The 16,094-nt window shown below is 38.8% G+C and overlaps 1 protein-coding gene and 2 long non-coding RNA genes across 3 annotated transcripts; 1 reads left to right on the top strand and 2 right to left on the bottom strand.

Annotated features, from left to right (window-relative positions):
* Positions 1–628: 628 nt before the first annotated feature.
* Positions 629–3,195, bottom strand: LOC121654954. Its single transcript, XR_006013049.1, has 2 exons — positions 3,128–3,195; positions 629–1,068 (listed from the first exon to the last, which is right to left on the bottom strand). It is a non-coding gene; the product is annotated as an uncharacterized LOC121654954 (long non-coding RNA).
* mogat2 (monoacylglycerol O-acyltransferase 2) lies at positions 924–13,910 on the top strand. The gene is made up of 6 exons (XM_042009338.1): positions 924–1,050; positions 3,152–3,330; positions 12,293–12,497; positions 12,607–12,781; positions 13,029–13,228; positions 13,601–13,910. The coding sequence occupies exons 1-6, from the start codon at positions 948–950 to the stop codon at positions 13,753–13,755; spliced, it is 1,017 nt and encodes a 338-aa protein (XP_041865272.1). The 5' UTR covers positions 924–947; the 3' UTR covers positions 13,756–13,910.
* LOC121654955 lies at positions 3,237–4,706 on the bottom strand. The gene is made up of 3 exons (XR_006013050.1): positions 4,636–4,706; positions 4,234–4,403; positions 3,237–3,322 (listed from the first exon to the last, which is right to left on the bottom strand). It is a non-coding gene; the product is annotated as an uncharacterized LOC121654955 (long non-coding RNA).
* Positions 13,911–16,094: the final 2,184 nt, after the last annotated feature.

The following is a 16,094-nucleotide window of genomic DNA, read 5'->3' as shown; positions in this document are numbered from 1 at the left end:
TGGATTACTTGTCAGGAACCGTGGACATGAGGACCCGAGTGCAGGCTTGAGGAGGCAGGAGGCAGACCGGTGCAGGTAAAAAGGTTTTGATGAAGAATAACTAAACTTACAGAAACAAAAGACTCCGGCAAAAACTCTGGCATGACGTGGACTACAACTAAGAGAAACAAACATACAGGAGCAAAGAAAGTGCAATGAACTAGCCAGGAGGAACTGAAACACAGAAGGACAAACTAGACACAGGTGAAGTGAATGAACAATCAGACCAAGTGAACTACCGAGCAGAAACCAAGAGCAACACAGAACTGAACATCACCCTAAACACATAAAACATAAACGAAAAACATGACAGAACCCCAGAACATAAAAGTAAACCAAGGACCCACAACATTATTTATAAATTAATTACAATGTGTTTGTTACTGTAGAAAACACAGAGCACTCTTCCTTAGAGTAACACTAAAATAATTTCAAAGTGTTTTGGGCAACACTGATAAAGTCGTTATGTGATAACAAATGTGTCACACCTCTGCAAAGGACCTTTGTTGCTCTATGAACAGCACTGAAGTTCTGCTAAGTGATTGCTCAACCAGACAGAGCTGCATTTACAACCACAAAGAGCACAGCATTGCATAATCACACTAAACACTGATTGCCTTTAATGCTCTTACAGGGAGTTAATCAAAGTAAAAGCAAGAAAGAAAAAGCTTTGACATCTCCTTCTCCCACCAGGTTGTTTGAAAGCTCTGTGTTTGAGGAGCCGCTTCTTTGCAGGGTCAAAAGTCAGATGTGGTAGATATGGACTGAGAAATGATTGTATTGAGCTAAGATAAGCCCGTCCACAGGAGGTGATGGTGAAAAGGTGAAAAGTGCAGACTTTGGACCCACTTCACTGATTGTTCATTTTGGTCTCCACGGCAGCGCTTCGGTTTGTTTCTCTTCTCTTTATGAAAAAGATGAAGATTGATTTTGCGCCTTTAGACGTGCCCTTCTGCAGGAGGCTGCAGACCGCCACAGTGGTGTTCTGGGTCTTCTCCTTCCTTGGTTTGGGTGAGTGCTGGTGCTTATCTGTGAGTCAAAAGAAAACAGAAGAGGTACACAAATACCAACTTTGCCTGTAGAATCATCTGCTGTCAATACAAGTTAATATTACAGATTTTTATTCTTTAAAGTGAATGGAAATAACCACAAGAAGAAGCCATTATGATAAAATCTGAGTAGACAGCATGTAATTCATTGCATATAATAAAATGAGAATTTTATCTCAGTCACCTTCTAAATGATTCTGCACATAGCTTTTTTTTTTCTTTACCTTTAAAAGAAAGATGTTCTATATTTGTAGTCCTCAGTCTTTTATTATTATTATTATTATTTAACATATCTCTGCTGCCAGGTCAGAGACTTTTCTGGGGTTGTAATGCATGTTTTACTCTAGTTTTGATCAAATTTACATGTGTACAACCAGCAGAGGATTCAACACCTTTTCTGTCATTTTTAGCACCTGGTTGGCGGGAGGCGTGTCATGTCAAGCCAGCCTGTCTCAGCTGGTTGTTCATTAATCATTGAGACAATAATGATAATAAAGATAGCAACAAATTTGCTTGTCATCATTTTTATCTTACTCTACTTCAATAGATGTAGTATCCTTTTGAGTTTAAAGTACATTACATTACATTAAAGTATTTTTTCTAAGTAAGTGTGTTGCAGCCGAACACTGTAACCAGTATGTTGTGCATCAACCAGTATTGTCCCATCCTAGTCACAATGATCAGGTTTAGAATATCAGTTTACATAATGTAGATATTTGTGATAAAATGTTCTATTTGCAACAAAAGGTTCAAGCTTGGAGGGTTTAGGTTAGCAGTTAGTGTTGGTTACTTAAAGGAATAAAAGTTATTTGAGGTTGACTGTAATTGCCTGCCTTGATCCTGTGTCCATCTTGACTTTGACAGAGTCAAAGCTTCAAGAAAAATCCGTGAGCTTCCGCCTTAGTTCATGCTAGTTTGTTGTCCTTCAGCGGAGTGCAAACTGATTTAGCTGCATACCTTTATTAGTTCATCTTTTCTTGTTTTTAGCCATTTTGTTTGTGTTTAAAGGACTCAAACCCTTTGGCTAAAGCTTAGTTTTCTGACACTGGATAAAATATTTGATTATGAAAAACTTTTGTAATCTTTCACTAAAAAGAGGCATCACTGAATTCATTAGCTCCTATTATTGGGACCATTTGTTATCTTACGTGGCCATTTTTTTCTAATAACAGAGACAAAATTTCAGATTTTTCTTTCCATTGAGTTTCCTCTTTGCACGTTTTCTCATCGCTTTTATATCTAATGTTTCTGAAGATGTTCAGACGGAAACAATCGGCTTATTTTTAATGCAGTAAACGCCTGATTCATATGACCTGATTTAACTGGTTAAACTAAGCCCATCGAAGGTAGTTGGTCAATAATTACATCTGCTCTGCAATTTATGTATGTTTTTTTTTTTTACTCTACCACTTATGTGTGTGAGACTTACTGACATTTAGTGGTAAAGATGAGCATAGCAAGTTGTGAATGGATGGTCAAAATTCTTCAAGACATAAACATGTTTTCATCTGTGAGTAGACTGGCCTCAGGTGCAGCGATGACTGCACTAAAGGTAACTACTTTAAAACTGTGCACATGTGTACTGTCTTCTTCTATGTGCTTTTTAAGGTGCTACTTATCCCAAACGATGCTCTAGCACCTATCAAACAACTCACTTCACACACAGACTTGTTTGTCCTTTCAGACAAGTAAAGTGATGCATAAACTGCTTTGCAGTTAGTTTGGACATTTAGCCAAAATATTTTTATGTATAAATATATATTAAATATACCAATAGAATGCGGACATGTGCATTTATTTCCCAAAATATTTTTGAATTTGTACTCAAGATTTATGGGTGTCAACAATTTTAAATCATTATGCATGAGTGCAGTCATCCATAGCAAGACTCTAGGTATGTAATCACCAATATAAACGAATGCTATTCATTCAAATACTCCCTGCATTCATATAATATCTGCTGTGTGTGTCATAGTCAGAGTAAAATGGGTGGTTATATAACAAATGTGCTTACAGAGTGTTACACAGCTGCTACTCACCTCGCTAATGTTCTTCCTCCTCAGCACCCACCTGCATCTTCTTGTTCTTTTACCTGCTCTTCACTCGCTTCTGGCTGATCAGTGTGTTGTACGCCCTCTGGTGGTACTATGACTACGACACACCTGCACGTGGTGGCCGCAGGGCGCCCTTCCTGTGTGGCCTCAAACTTTGGGAATGCATGAGGGATTACTTCCCTATCAAGGTGAGAGAGCGAGAGAGAGTGTATGTCTACCTTGCACATCATTTTAAAGTCCACGTGTCAGTGAGATTGCAGGTCAGACAGACATCAGAACATCTGTGCCAGTTCATTTGATCTAAACTTTGATTTCCAGCCTCCCAGGAGCGACAACCCTTATCTTTGTCCTTGGCAGCCAAAAGACTGCTGATCGATGACACTCTTGTTTTTTTAATAAGTTACTTTACATTCACGCAGTTTCCCTAAATCGCAGTAAACCTAACCTACCTACTTAAGAGGTAGAACTCAGTGCAGTAAGTTTGTGTTTATTTAATATGCCGGGATAAGATTTTAAGAAAAAAAAAAAAAAAAAAAAATCCCTGGGATAATCCAGTCCAGCCTGATAGGAATGCACAGAGGAGCAGAAACAGCTGGCGGCAGGCTGAATTATACAAGAGCAGGTTTACAGACAGAAAATTAAAAGGCTGGAACAATACTAGCTGTGCCTGTGGTCTGAAGTTGAGTTTAGACTGAAGGCCAGTATAAATAGCAGCATGGAGCAGAGATGGACAGCAGGAGGAGTTAGACACCAGCACACTGACACTGGATCTGCAATCAGACGGGAAAGGAATTATAGAGAGGAAGCACCAGTCATTAGAAAGTCTAGGAAATTAGAAAGGAAATTATTGTGTTCCTCTCTAAACACACACGCTCAGATACAATGATGTGATGACTGTGGTCAAGCAACAAGAACAGATTTGATTTATTTAGCACATTTCTGCTCACTACACTCCAATTTAATTGACACTAATTTACACTGAGAGAGACATGAGAAATAAAACATATTTACGTAAATATTCTGGATCACCAAATGGAAATAATGGCAACAAGTTCAAAAAGGTCCATTAAAGGTAAATAATATGGTTCTACCTGTCGGTCTTTTGGGGGTGCAGTGTGGGGTGTTTGATGACTTGTGAGGCTGGCTCCATGTTGGTCGGGGGTTGTGACACTGAGGCTGTGGTCTGTCTCAGCCTGATCTGTGTCCTTTCTCTTTATAAAATATCAGAAATATCTCCCTTTCTTTTCATTCTTACATCTTCCTATACAAAATAAAACTGGTTACAGGCTATATTTCTTAACATTTTCATGCCTAAGTTTTAAGTTAATTACTGGTCTTGCTAGCCTCCTGTTTAAATTAAACAGGATCATTTAGCTCTAGCCTAGCATCCTGGCTACTGAGCAACTCATTAAGAAATCTTTATAGCTTATTTTCCACTCCAATGTAAAAATCTCAATTAACTGTCTTAATGTGTAATTCCAAAATATACTCACTGAAAACTAAACATGACATGGTTTCCTTAAGTCATATTTTAGTGCTACCATAGAACTAGATCAGCATGCTGTGCAGCTTCATTAGGTTTAATTAGGTCAACAGCCTTACATAACATTTGTAACTTGTCCTCACAGAGGCAAACACTGAACTATTACTTTTGCTTCTTAATTAGAAGTGATCTCTATTGATGAATGTGAAGCTGGAGCCAGGAATTAGTTACTTAAAATATAGTCTAGGCTCCTGATTAAAGAGAAATCTGGCAGTGAGGTGTGATGGGTACTGTTTTTGATGATGCTTTTAGAACTCCAGGGGGGGTTTTGGAAAGAAGTTATTTGCCATCATTTAAACTCCTAAGCATCATGATATCTCATCATCTAACTCTAAACCAAGAATCTCCAGATATTTAAGCGACCCAGCTTGTGTGTGTGTTCATTTATTTTTTTGCTGTGTTCAACTCGACCTCTAGTGACTGTGGGGGGATAATCGGTTTGTCACAGCCATGTGTGGGAGCTGTGATCTCATCACCACACTGAAACGTCTTAGTTTTATTCGTATCGTTTTCTGTGGGAGTTATAACTTTTTGAGACAAGTCAGCCTCAGACAAATAAATGTTATAATCTGGTGCCGACCCTGCTAGACTATGATTGAAGGGTTACAAATATAGTCTCTTTCAGCCCGTTGTGTCCCTCTTGTGGTCGTGCATCAACAGTATTTCTCCATAACTTCATGTAAGGCATTAAAGATGCCTGACATTTGATCTGCCACATTTATGCCCAGATTCAACAACAGCTTCATGTTGATTTTTTTCCTTTTGTTAAACCCATGTGAGCATCTTATCTGTGTATTTGCAGAGCACAGAATCCACCACATTACATGGGTATATTTCCTTCCCCCCGGGCAAGACTTTGGACTGTGCTGATAAGACGGAGTTCACTAACAAAAACACCAGTGCAACACAGTTAAGATCACATCTGCATAAGTGATGTTCAGTGATTTAACATTAGCTTCTTAAAAGTAAAAAAATAAATTAATAAATAATTTTAAATAGACTGAAATGCCTTGGATCAACACTTCAGGCTGCTGCTGGTGTAATGGTGGGGGGAGATTTTCTTGGTCCACTTTGGGCCCCTTAGTACCAACGTGGCCTGGTTTAACCAGCACAGCCTACCTGAGTATTGTTGCTGACCATGTCCATCCCTTTATGACCACAGTGGAGCATCTTCTGATGCTACTTCCAGCAGGATAATGCACCATGTCAAAAAGCTCAGATCATCTCCACCTGCTTTCTAGAACATTCTCATCATGGATGATACGATCATGTGTCAACATGGACCAAAGTCTTGTCAAAATGTCATCAAAATGTTTCCAAAATCTTATTGAAGCTATGCCATGAAGAATTAAGACATTTCTGAAAGTAAACAGGAGATCCAACCGGGTACTAGCATGCTGTTCCTTATAAAGTGGCCAGTGAATGTATGTTTATTCACTGCGAACTCTTTGCATGTCAAGCTGTTCCTCTACCCATTAAAGGTCTCATGTGAATGTGTATTAATAGAAGTTTAATTTCAGGGGAACAAAATTCTAAAATTCCCTCTTTTGTTTCTTTATTAATTTTTTAAAGCATTCTGTTAAAAGTGAATCATGTCCTGCATCATCTGACTGTATGCTACATTAGGTCTTAAACAAAGAGTCCATGCAAGGGTAGAGAGACGCAGTGAGCCTAATTAGTTGCATTGGTGTGCCTTTTCCCACCATCTCTAATTAAGTCATCATCTGCTTGGGAATAAAAACTCCCCAGCTGATGTGCCGTCATATTTCGAGGACAAAAACGAGTATAGACAAGACAGTGACGCAAATGTATGGTTTCTGGTTCTCTTTGTGCATGTGTGGATTCTCTCCGAGTGCTCTGACTTCCTCCCAAAGTTACAAAACATGCATGTTACGTTTACAGTGGATTCTAAATTCACGTTAAGTGTGAATATGCATGGTTGCTCGTCACTGCGATGGATGGTGTATCCTGCTTCTTGGGATAGTCTCCAGTATATTGCTTCCATATTACATAGTGGTATGGATTTTTCTGCTTCAGAGGGTTCCCGTCTCAGAGGTATTCAAGTGGCAGCCACAGAAAGAGCTTTAACTACATTAAAACATCCTTTATGAAAAAATAAATAAAACAGTAGCAACAGTATATAATCTGTTGAATTATTAACAAACTGAATAGAACAGAATAGAACTTTATTTGTCATTGCAACAAACGAAATTACAATGAATTACAACAACAACAACAACAACAATAATAATTATAATAATAATTATTATTATAATTATTATTATTATTAGAAAGACAGGCTCCACATACATGAAAAAAGCCCATCAAAGTTAAGATTTGAAGAAACTAACAGATTTACACATAAATCCAAAACAACAAAACAAATCAGATAATGGTTCAAAATGACCTTGAACCAGTGGAGATAATAACAATGGAGATTATGTTGTGATGCAAAGTTTTACAGGAAGACTTATCAGAGGAACTGAAGCCAATGATTAACAACGTGACCTGGGGGCCACCAGCACCAGTTACCCACTGTACAAACAAAAAACACATTTTTACATCCAACATGTGATCAGTTAAAACAACCAACGAGCATCAGAGCCGTGTCAGTCACTCTTGAAGAAAAGAGAAGATTTGGCTGCAGCAATCCTCAGACTTTTGATTTGTTTGAATCCCCATTAGCTTGCAGCAACCTGCTGCAGCTTTTCTTCCTGGCGTCTTTTATTAAATACAATCTAAATATATGGACATGTTGCAAAACATTTACCTATACACAGAAATACATCGCATCCCTACATACAAAGTCCAGAAACTCTTCTTTAAAATATAATCCTTGCACATATATACATGCACACATATTCATACATATAAAACATGAAAGACTTTGTTCAATTTAATATAAACAAGTATACTGTATGTATACATATACACATATATTCACATCTATACGCATATCTTCATAAAAATATACACCTTTATAAATTTAAAACTTCATTCCATACTTTAATAAATGCTGTCGTAATATTTTTAAAACTCAGTAATGCCATTTCATGTTGATATGCTATTTGGTGAATGATTCCACTCATAAGTCCCTCTATAAAAAACCTTTTCATTGAATTAGTCTTGGCTTTGGGTAAAATAAAATTATTTTCAGCTGCGTGTCTATTAGTGAACTCATGCATGTAGTGAGTATAATAGCCTGTCTTTAACCAGTAACCAGTTTAAATTGTTATAGTATATTGTAAATTACATTGAAGTATTGCATGTGCTGCTCGATTTTGTAGTATTTGAAGTTTCTTAAGTACTTCATCATATTGGAGACTAAGTCCAGAGAACAACTATAGCTGCAGCACGTAAATCAGATGCTTAACTATTCCAGTTACTTGCATTTTAAATAGTTTTGCTGTAGATATTTAGATTTTAAAATCTGGAACCAGGCAAAAGGTATACACAGAAGATATAAACAATGCTGCAGCAATTAGATGCTAACAGCAAATGCAGCAAACATCATCATGGATCATAAGACGCCTGCAAAAGTTTGGAAAAGTTACTGGAGGCAATATTCCAACCACCTGTCCTTTATTCACTCTGTTACTCAATGTTTCATGTTCATTAAACTTTACAACTGAGACCTTGGGGAAAGGGGTTTGGGCTGGTTGCTGGGGATGGTGGAGGGTGGAGCCGTGGCTGTTTAACCTGACAGGGGAAGGTTAGCTTCATACAGTTAGGTTAGGTGTAGCGTCTATACCAATAAGGCGCTACTGGTTGCTAATCAGATTGGCGTTGTTACTACGGGCACTCAGTCGCCTCAATGATGACTCCTTCTTGAATAGTTGTAACAATCATGTCCACATTTATTCTGGTTTACAGTTCATTATTTTATCCATTAAACAATCCTTTATACTTCACAACATGAACTCTCGACCCTCGTAGAAAACTGTTTGCTTCTCTCCATTAGCAACACCTGAGTCATAGGAACACCAATCATTATAATTACTTCAGGTTACTCTGCACACAGACAGTATACAAGACTCACTACCGCCCCCTACAGGTTGGGAGGAAACTTACAGTAAAATGGCTCCTACATTAGGTTTAAAACCAAAATTACTTGTTCACGTTGAGGAAAAGTTTGTGGTTGAGAAAATTAATCTTGCTGAAAATAATAAAGAGATGCCAGACAAACCTGAGAAATACTTCCTGTAAAAGAGCAGATACTTTAATAAAATACTGAGCAGGTGATCAATCAACACAAGTTTCTCTGAACTAATCTAAAGTCTGAGTTATAGTTGTGTGCTTTTGGCATTATAACGCCCCTAAAACTAAAACAAAAAAAAAACAAAAAAAAAAAAAACTGAGGGGATTATAGAGTAAGGGTTTTAATACAGAAGAAAAACATGGTTGAATAACAGAGACCTTTTTAAACTGCTTATGGTGGATGTGATAATGCTGAAGATGTGAAATGTTACTGTAACAGGTTTTACAGAAATAAAAGTGGGTGAAGTTTTTTTTTTTTTTTTTTTTTTTAACCTGTCTTGTCCAGCATCGTTGCAAACAGAATGATTGTCTGGCTGCTGTCTGGTGCTGGGCGCCACCCGGGGGGACCCGGCCCGCCCAGACGGCCACCACCAGAGGCCAGCCCCACACCCCAGCGCCCAGCCGCACACCCCGAGAACCAGTCCTGCCCCCCCCCCAGACCAACAAAGTGGGTGAAGTTGATACGCAGGAACTTTGCCAGCACTCAGAAGTCCCCTGCACATTCACACACATGGCGCAGAAACAACGGAAACTCCGGGATGGGTTGAAAGTCCACTCTGATACGCTGAGTTTATTGTATTGTGTGTTTTACAATACAAGCAGCTGTAAAATGACCAATACGTTATTTAACTCTGATGCCTTATTTTAAAATCTCATGTGCTTCTGGGGTTGCAGACAAATAGTTGATAGAGCACCAACTAGTAAATGTCAACCTTTCCTTCAGATGGCAACAAGTTTGTTTAAGAAGGGCTAAATTATCAGCATGCATCACGCAGGGGAAACTTCTGAGGAAACTACTAAAATCTAGTAAAACTGGGTTCAGAACTGTCCAACGCATTATTAAAAACTGGAAGGACAGTAGGAAACCGTCGTCTTCCAGGAAGAAATGTGAACAGAAAAACATTCTGAATGATGGTGATCAGCGATCACTTAAAGGTTTGGTGGAATTAAATAAACAGTAGACCATGTTTAATAGTGAAAGTAAGAGAATTTCCACACAAACAAGGTGAAGGAACTCAAGGGACAGAACAGCTGTGGAGCCAGAAGAAAACCACTAACCAGTGAGGTTAACCAGAGAAAAAGGCTTCAGGTTGCTAGAGGGCATAAAGACTGGACTCTGGAGCCATGGAAGAAGGTCATGTGATCTGATGGGTCCAGGTCTACCCTGGTCCAGAGTGATGGAGCATCAGGGTAAGAAGAAAGGAGGATGAAGGGATGCAGCCATTGGCCTAGTGTTACTGTACAAGTCTGTCTATGATCTGGGGTTGCTGCAGCTGGTCAGGTCTAGGTTCAGGTCTAGGTTCGGCAACATTATGTGTCCAAATGAGGTCAGCTGGTACCTGAAAACTGAAATCCACTGACGGTTATTCCATCAGTGGACTTTTTTCTCCCCTGATGTGCCCGGCTTCAGTTTGGGAGCATGAGATGTCATTTTCACACATGGACTGGCCACCACAGAGTCCAGACCTGAACTTTAGTGAGGATCTTTGGCATGTGCTGCAGAAGGCTTTGCACGGTGGTCGGACTCTCCATCATCAATACAAGAGCTTGGAGAAAAATGAATGCAACACTGGCTGGAAATAAATCTTACTGAAGCTTACTGAAACAGAGGATATGTGCTGTAATTAAAACCTAAGACGGTCCAACAAAATGTTTGAGTGTGTGACCTTTTTTGGCCAGGCAGTGTATACATCTATATGTTTCCCATTCTAAATATCTCAGAAAAGAAAAAGATCATATTTCATGGCATGATGAGGCCAATCTTGTGTCCCCACCATGAAGCTCCAATGAATGGATGATTTTATTTGAAGCTTCATAGCAGAAATATCAAATTTGAATTTGGATTGTCCACTGCCATGGCTACAACTGCGTTTAGTCAAAATAAACTTTATTAACCTAGTATTGATTTCTTAAGATAATTAAGTTACACCTAAAACAAACACAACACAGTTTAACGCAACTGAAACAATTCCACACTTTCTATTCACCTGATATTCATATTTATTGGATTCATGTTAAAAAATTGATAATTTAACATGTCTTCACCTACTATTGTGGTTGTAAACTAAATAACAGTATTTTTTATATTATGGCAAACGAGAAACTCAAAAATGTTCAAATGTCATGTCCCGCTGTAGACTACTGAAGGACTCGCTGGGCAGACGGGGGAGTTCATCGAGGTTTCAGCTGGTCAAGTACAGTGTTGAAACTTGGGTATGAAGGCACATGTTTGGACTTCTGCCAGCTGAGTTACTGCAATATATTACTGTCAGCTCTTTTGAAAGAAATTGGATGCAATGAGATATTTTGCAAGACCGATTAACCTGTAGCTCTGATCTGATTTGAGCATACAGCATGGCAAGAATAAATCATACCAGATGGATAAAAATCCATACCAGATCTAAAATTAGGAAAGTAGAACATAAAACAAGAGATATTAGGCAGTGTCATTATTTATTTAACAAAAACTAAATGAAGAAGCAGTGTATGAAAAACTAAGAAAACTCTTCCATAAGAATTAAGAAGCCAGGTGCAAATACACTTGATGAATTAACCATCAGCAGTTGGGGCCACGTCTGCAGTTCAGTAGCATTCTGGTAAATGTAAACACGAGGAAAGACATCAGCAATGATTTCAGAGAAATAATCGTTGCTTCTCATTTGTCTGTGGAGGGTTCTAACCATTTCCAAAAAAGTCATCATTTTGCAGAAAGAAATATAATTCCCAAACAGAAAACTTTCAAGTCTCCTCAAGTGTGAATGTTCCAGTTAGTTACCCTCGAACCATGCAACGCCCAGGAAGACTATAAAAACCCAAAAGCTACATCTCAGATGCTACACGCCTCAGTTAGCATGTTAAAAGACATGACAGTACAATTAGAAAATAACTGAAATAAATGTGATAGTTCTCTCTCTCAAAGAACACAGCAGCACAGTTTAGGTTTGCAAAGTTGTATCTGAACAAACCACAAGAATAATGACAGAGAAGAGTAAAGTGGGAATGTTTTGTCATAATCCACAGCCGCATGTTTGGGAAAAACCAGACAGCAAACGACCTATGACGAGTATGAGGAGGGCTGATGACTTGTGCATGTTTTGCAGCCACCTTTCATCATTAAGTTGACCATGAACTAAGTCTTGTAGAGTCAAATGGGAGACTGTCTGCAGCAGAATGGCTGAAAAAGAAATGAATCAAGGTGCTGCAGTGGTTCAGTCTAACCTCAACCTGACCTAACCCTAAAATACCGGACAGGTTGTTTTTGTTAAATAAGTAATGACTCTGTAATGTGATTTGTTCTCGTCCGTCATTCCTTTGATGGTTTAATGTTTACACTGTTCTCTTTTCATCAGCTGGTGAAGACAGCTGACTTGGACCCTCGGCACAACTACATCCTCGGCTTCCACCCCCATGGTGTGCTAGTGGCAGGAGCCTTCACCAACTTCTGCACCTACGCTACAGGCTTCAAACAGCTGTTTCCAGGCCTTACCAGCTACCTGCTTATGTTGCCTCTCTGGTTCAGAGCCCCGTTCTTCAGAGACTACATCATGTGTGCAGGTGTGGACTGGACACATATGGGCCGTACTTCCAATCTAATCTTTCATTCAGCTGTCTCTGAAGTGCATCAGACTCGAAGTATCATTTATTTTCTTGCACATCTTTGCAGGGCTGATTCCCTCAGACAAGGAAAGTGCTACTTATCCGCTTCAGTGCAGGCGTGGTGGCAGTGCTGTTGCAATAGCTGTTGGTGGGGCCCCAGAAGCCCTTGATGCCCACCCTGGGAGCTTCAATGTGCTCTTGGCCAACAAGAAAGGCTTTATCAAACTGGCCATGGAGCATGGGTGAGTGCAGACAGCCTTGGAGATAACTCTCTGTAGTCTTGCTGTTCGGGTTGTGTCAATCTTTTCTGTTAAAGTTTTTTGAAGCTTGAGCTTGACATTTTGAAACAGAGCTTTATTTAAGTCAGTTGCATGTAATTCCCTGGAAAAGCACATAGTTTGTTATAAGTTTAATCTAGAAGGAGAAAGTGATGTAAAAGATTACCAGTTATGTTTCATATAGTTATATTTCATGTCTGAAATTTTTTAGAGCTCACCTGGTGCCAGTTTTCTCCTTTGGAGAAAATGAGTTGTTTGACCAAGTGACAAACCCAAGAGGAACTTGGCTTCGATGGATACAGGAGCGGCTGCAAAGTGTCATGGGCATATCCCTTCCTCTTTTCCATGCACGTGGCATTTTCCAGTACTCCTTTGGTCTCATGCCTTATAGAAGACCCATCAATACAGTAGGTGAGTAAGCAGGGTTGTTTATTCATCACTAGGTGTAGCAGGTCCGATGACTTGGACTTGCTTTGGGTATCTTCTAGCACATTTAGGAATGCACTGATGACTTTCAGTGAAGTGAAGAAAGCTGTCTGAGAGCTTGGTTTGACGTAACACTGACACATACTGTAGCTGGAAGATATGCAGCCTTAATGCATTAGAGGAGGGTTACTCTATCGGGTCATACGAGAGTAGGATTGCAGTTCTTTTAGGACCGGATTGAGTTATCCTGCATTAGAGTAACAAACCTTTAACAGTTTTAGGCAGTTTTGCAAACCATAGTACAGATAAAGAAGTGGTACTGAGCACGCTGCCCTGGAATTTGTAACCTCTTCACAGTTGGCCGACCAATTAAGGTGGAGAAGAAAGAGAGGCCAACACCCGAAGAACTTGATGCCCTCCACCAGCTGTACATGGATGAACTCAGCAATTTGTTTGATGAACACAAATGCAACTATGGAGTGGACAAGGACACATATCTGAACTTTGTCTAAGCCGGACATGGGAGGGAGAGGATTTTAATGAACATTTATTTGCAAAGCTCTGGTGCTGCAGGTCCACATGATTCTACCTTTAGATGAGCTTGTCACACCTGAATTTGCTCTCATTGAGCCTCCCAGTTAAAGATAAACAACACACTAAAGCTTGATGCATCTTTGTATGTAAAGCAGGATTCAACTACACTGTAAAAAATAAACCATAAACCAATTTACATCAAATATGTAGCTGGCTGTGTTAATTTTTAACACACATGAAATTCACTTTATCTTTTGTTTTTGATTGGTTCATTTAGATTTTTTTAAACATCGAATACGTTTTCAGCTTAATTTAAATAAACTGTAGTGTAAACTTTTGCCTTGTATAACTGATTTGAATATATATTTACCCACTGACATTCTTAACCTCAGAGGTTAGCCTCAGAATAAGTTTTTCTAGTCCATCATTTATTGTTTTAATTGCCACTTTAACTGCACATGGACAGCTTAATTTCACAACAACAACATGTGAGACTGTCTCTGCTGACTTTAAAGAAGTTGTTTGCATTTGCAGAGCTGAAAGCTGTGAGCCCTGTGAGTACACATCAGATGGACTTTCCTTAGACTTAACTCAATCATCTCCCTTGTGTGAAATCTATATATAATTTTCTAACTAATACATGTAAATATAACTAGTTTCCAAGTTGCATTTATTTCCCCATCACTGCAGCTGCAATCATGATCTTGAGGATCTGATGAGAATTCAGCTGTTTTGAGAGTAACTTTTAAACAAAACATGCTTGGAAGTCTGGAAATACAACAAAACAATGTTTTTTTTAAAACCACAAAACAATTTAACCAACACATTCAAGACAAGATGAGACAAGATGCAGTGATTCTACAAATTTTTTGCACAAAATAGAGGCAACTGCAACAGAAACTTGTTTACTAAGGCCAGTGGGTTCACACAGCCTTCTGCTGATTTACCAAAGGACTGTGTGTTAAATTGTCAATCGTTGCCTGCAAACAATCTTATGGGGTTTGGGACTTTGTGAAAGGCTTGGCGATTTCTAAAACCGGCTGAAATTGGGTTGCAACATCAGATGCATGCTGTCAAAAAGCAGCTATAGTCTCAGATTATTCAACATGCTATGTAAACTCATTCATTCATTCATTCTCTGAACCGCTTAGTCCATTACGGGCCGCGGGTAAGCTGGAGTCTATCCCAGCATTAACAGGTGAGAGGCAGGTACACCTGGACAGGTCACCAGTCCATCGCAGGGTGCTATTTAAACTCATTTTCCTTCTCATGTTACCAAGAAGCACATGACCTTTTATTCTCAAGGCACTTGTATTCTACTTAAATATTTTTATTTTATATTACTTTATCTTTATTAGATCCTGTATTATTACTTATTTTGATTAATTTGGCTTATAATTGAATATTGCTCATTAACATATTGATCCAAATTATATAAATATTCTTACTGCTGTCAAAAGTTTGCAAATGTGACGTCGTATTTCTTGTTGAAATGGCTCTCTAAGGTAAGTTAAAGGCCTGTGAGTCTGGACTGAACTACATGAACTAGGTGGCAGTTCACATTGAGTTGTGGAGACAGTCTGCAGTTGTCCAGGAAACAGGACTGGTTTCTGGAAGATGGAGCTTAACTGTGAGTGGCCTGAGTATGGAGGCAAGGAGGAAAGTGCTAAATAAGCAGATCTGGGAGGTGAAAAGGTAAGACTGACTAATGACAAACTAATGAGGTAATACATCAGAAATACAAAGATATATTTAGGTTTCTAAATAAATTAAATGGCCTGGATGCAAGTGTCATGGGTGCCACAGTTTACTAAGGAGATGTGCTTTAGTGCCTGTTTGTTTATCTCCCTTAGCATTGGATGCACCCAGTCATCTTTATGAAAGAAAAGGAATAAATACTGTACAATTCCTGAGGCAAATAATCTCAATCCTGGTTTTCCTATTGTGTGTAAATGTGTATTAGATGTTGCTTACATATAATCTTACTAACTGGGATTCATGTCAATATACTATAAGATGGGAAGATGAGCATGAATAATCATTATAAATATCACAACCATTTTATTTTACTTTTGTAACTGGAATCCCGTAGTATGGGTCCCTCCCAACACGCCCATGCCACATTTTTTCATTTGCCTATTTCTTTTAAACTGTGGCATAATTATGGGATCAGAAGTATGTTTCTTATTCAGTCACATCACAACATCAAATTCTTTAATGTAATATTTCAAAGTGATTTCAAACACATAACATTTCCTGGACAAAGTTGACTAATCTCAATTAGAGCAAGCAATGATGGAAAAAAGAAGCTAACCAA

Source organism: Melanotaenia boesemani, chromosome 15, assembly GCF_017639745.1.
Source record: "Melanotaenia boesemani isolate fMelBoe1 chromosome 15, fMelBoe1.pri, whole genome shotgun sequence".
Classification (NCBI taxonomy): domain Eukaryota; kingdom Metazoa; phylum Chordata; class Actinopteri; order Atheriniformes; family Melanotaeniidae; genus Melanotaenia; species Melanotaenia boesemani.
This window is presented reverse-complemented; position numbering and strand designations above follow the sequence as displayed.

Coding starts and splice junctions, on each gene's coding strand:
- mogat2 (XM_042009338.1), top strand. CDS start 948: ATGAAAAAGATGAAGATTGATTTTGCGCCTTTAGACGTGCCCTTCTGC. Junction 1,051..3,151: donor CTTCTCCTTCCTTGGTTTGG/GTGAGTGCTGGT, acceptor CTTCCTCCTCAG/CACCCACCTGCATCTTCTTG. Junction 13,229..13,600: donor AAGACCCATCAATACAGTAG/GTGAGTAAGCAG, acceptor ACCTCTTCACAG/TTGGCCGACCAATTAAGGTG.